The following is a 1714-nucleotide window of genomic DNA, read 5'->3' as shown; positions in this document are numbered from 1 at the left end:
CGGCAGCGGCGCCCCCTCCCCCCGCCGCCCCACACCCACACCCCACACGTACGTACCCGGATGATGGAGTTCAGCTCAGGAGCCGTGACCTGCTTCGCTCTCTCGATGGCTCCCAAGACCTGCTGTTGGTGCTGGAAGGGGGAACGGGGGGCAGAGAGGAGCCAGGTGCTGCGCCCCGATCTCGGGTGGGGCTCTGAGGCACAGCGCCCAAGAGAAGCCACTCTCCCATCCAGGCTATTAGCGCCACGCACCCCCCTCCCCATGGCTTTCCACCCGGCCAAAAAATCCCTCCCTCCAGGCCCTTCTGTTTACCAAGCCTCACTTGGTGCCAAATACTTAAGAAAACACCATTCGGTGAGCCTAAGAGACACCCGAGATCGTGCCATGTGCAAAGAAGTAGATGTACAGTGCACAACCTGGCCAACTGTACAGGGANAAAAGCTGTCAATTTCCCTTTCTGCCTTGCTACCAGGAAGCCCCTGTCATGAAAGGAAAGCACAAGTCTAGGTCTTCAGGGCCCCAAGAACCCCTTTCTCTGGGGTTTTCACAGTGTCCTTCTGGAACTGTCCATGGGGCATGCAGGTTCCCCGAAGGGCCCCAAGATAGTCAGGGCTTAAGGAGGAAATGGATTATCGACAGGAAAACCTGGCAGAGCAGGAATGGCCTCGGCGGGGAATGTGGAGCGGGTCTCACACCAAGAGTCTTAAAATCTCAAAGAGCAGAAGTGAGAGCNCCCAGCGTCCGGGCCTGAGGCGGCCCGTGGGGCCGGCACGCAGACCTCAGGAGGGTAAAAGGCAGAAGCCAGCGGGGAAAAGCAGCACCTGGTGCAGTCTCGGCCTATCTGACATCTTTACTGGTAAAATGACTCCCTCAAGATGGGAATTCTGCAGCAGGGCGAGGCCCCTCCCTCCACTGCNCGGGTCTCACACCAAGAGTCTTAAAATCTCAAAGAGCAGAAGTGAGAGCCTGGTGCGCGGCTCCCCAGGGCGTGTCCGCGTGTCCGTGTCCATTTGTGTGTCGCACATCTGCACACACCTGCATCTGTAGGTATCTGTGTGCATCTGCGTGCCACGTGTGCGTGCCACGTGTATGTGTGTGTCACACCTGCACGTGTCTGTTTGCATGTNGGGGGTTCTTCTTCTGCACAACGCACAGGCCGGGCTGGTGTCCGGGAGGTCCAGGGAGGGGAGGCGTGCGGCCCGGGCAGCAGGCACCACGGGGAGGGCCTGGGGCAGGCTCCCAGTCTGTCCGCCTCCTCCTCCCAGCAGCCCCTGGGGGGGGGGGGTCACTCACCTCTTGGGAAAGGTAGGGGAGGACCTGGGCACAAATCCCATTCAGCCTCTTGACGATCTCAGCCTGGAAGGCACAGCGGGCTCAGGGCAGGCGCAGACCCGCCCGGAGGCCCCGGCGTTGCAGCTACGAGGGCAGCTCGGCCCCGGGGTCAGATCAACACCTCAAGGCCATGGACACCCCGTCAGCATAGAGGTGGGATCTGAGGCAGGTGCCGGCCCTTCGCAGAACAGTGAGGACGCAGAAAGGGGGGGGCTCGGGGTCTGGGCGGCCCTGAGGTGGCGCCCAGGGCCTGGACGCTAGTGACTGCGGTGGGGAGGGGCAGCAAACACCGTTACTGTTATGACATTCGCCTCCGGGCGCCTCCGGGCACGGGCGGCCAAGGCGAGGCTGGAGGGGGAGGGGCAATCTGGGGTCCACAGTG

General features: G+C 62.0%; 1 protein-coding gene across 1 annotated transcript in view; it reads right to left on the bottom strand.

The window, feature by feature from the left end:
- The window catches only part of TLE5 (TLE family member 5, transcriptional modulator), a gene marked incomplete at its 5' end in the record, with an annotated part of 6402 nt that overhangs the window by 705 nt on the left and 3983 nt on the right, over nt 1-1714 (bottom strand). The window contains 2 exons of the mRNA XM_077751844.1: nt 36-131; nt 1294-1356. Coding sequence (XP_077607970.1) covers nt 36-131; nt 1294-1356 — 159 coding nt within the window. The remainder of the gene's footprint in view (nt 1-35; nt 132-1293; nt 1357-1714) is intronic.

The sequence above is a fragment of the Crocuta crocuta genome, unplaced genomic scaffold (genome assembly GCF_008692635.1).
Source record: "Crocuta crocuta isolate KB4526 unplaced genomic scaffold, BGI_CrCroc_1.0 scaffold110, whole genome shotgun sequence".
In the NCBI taxonomy this organism is placed as follows: Eukaryota; Metazoa; Chordata; class Mammalia; order Carnivora; family Hyaenidae; genus Crocuta; species Crocuta crocuta.
The sequence above is the reverse complement of the archived record's forward strand: the minus strand, read 5'-3'. Positions and strand labels throughout refer to the sequence as shown.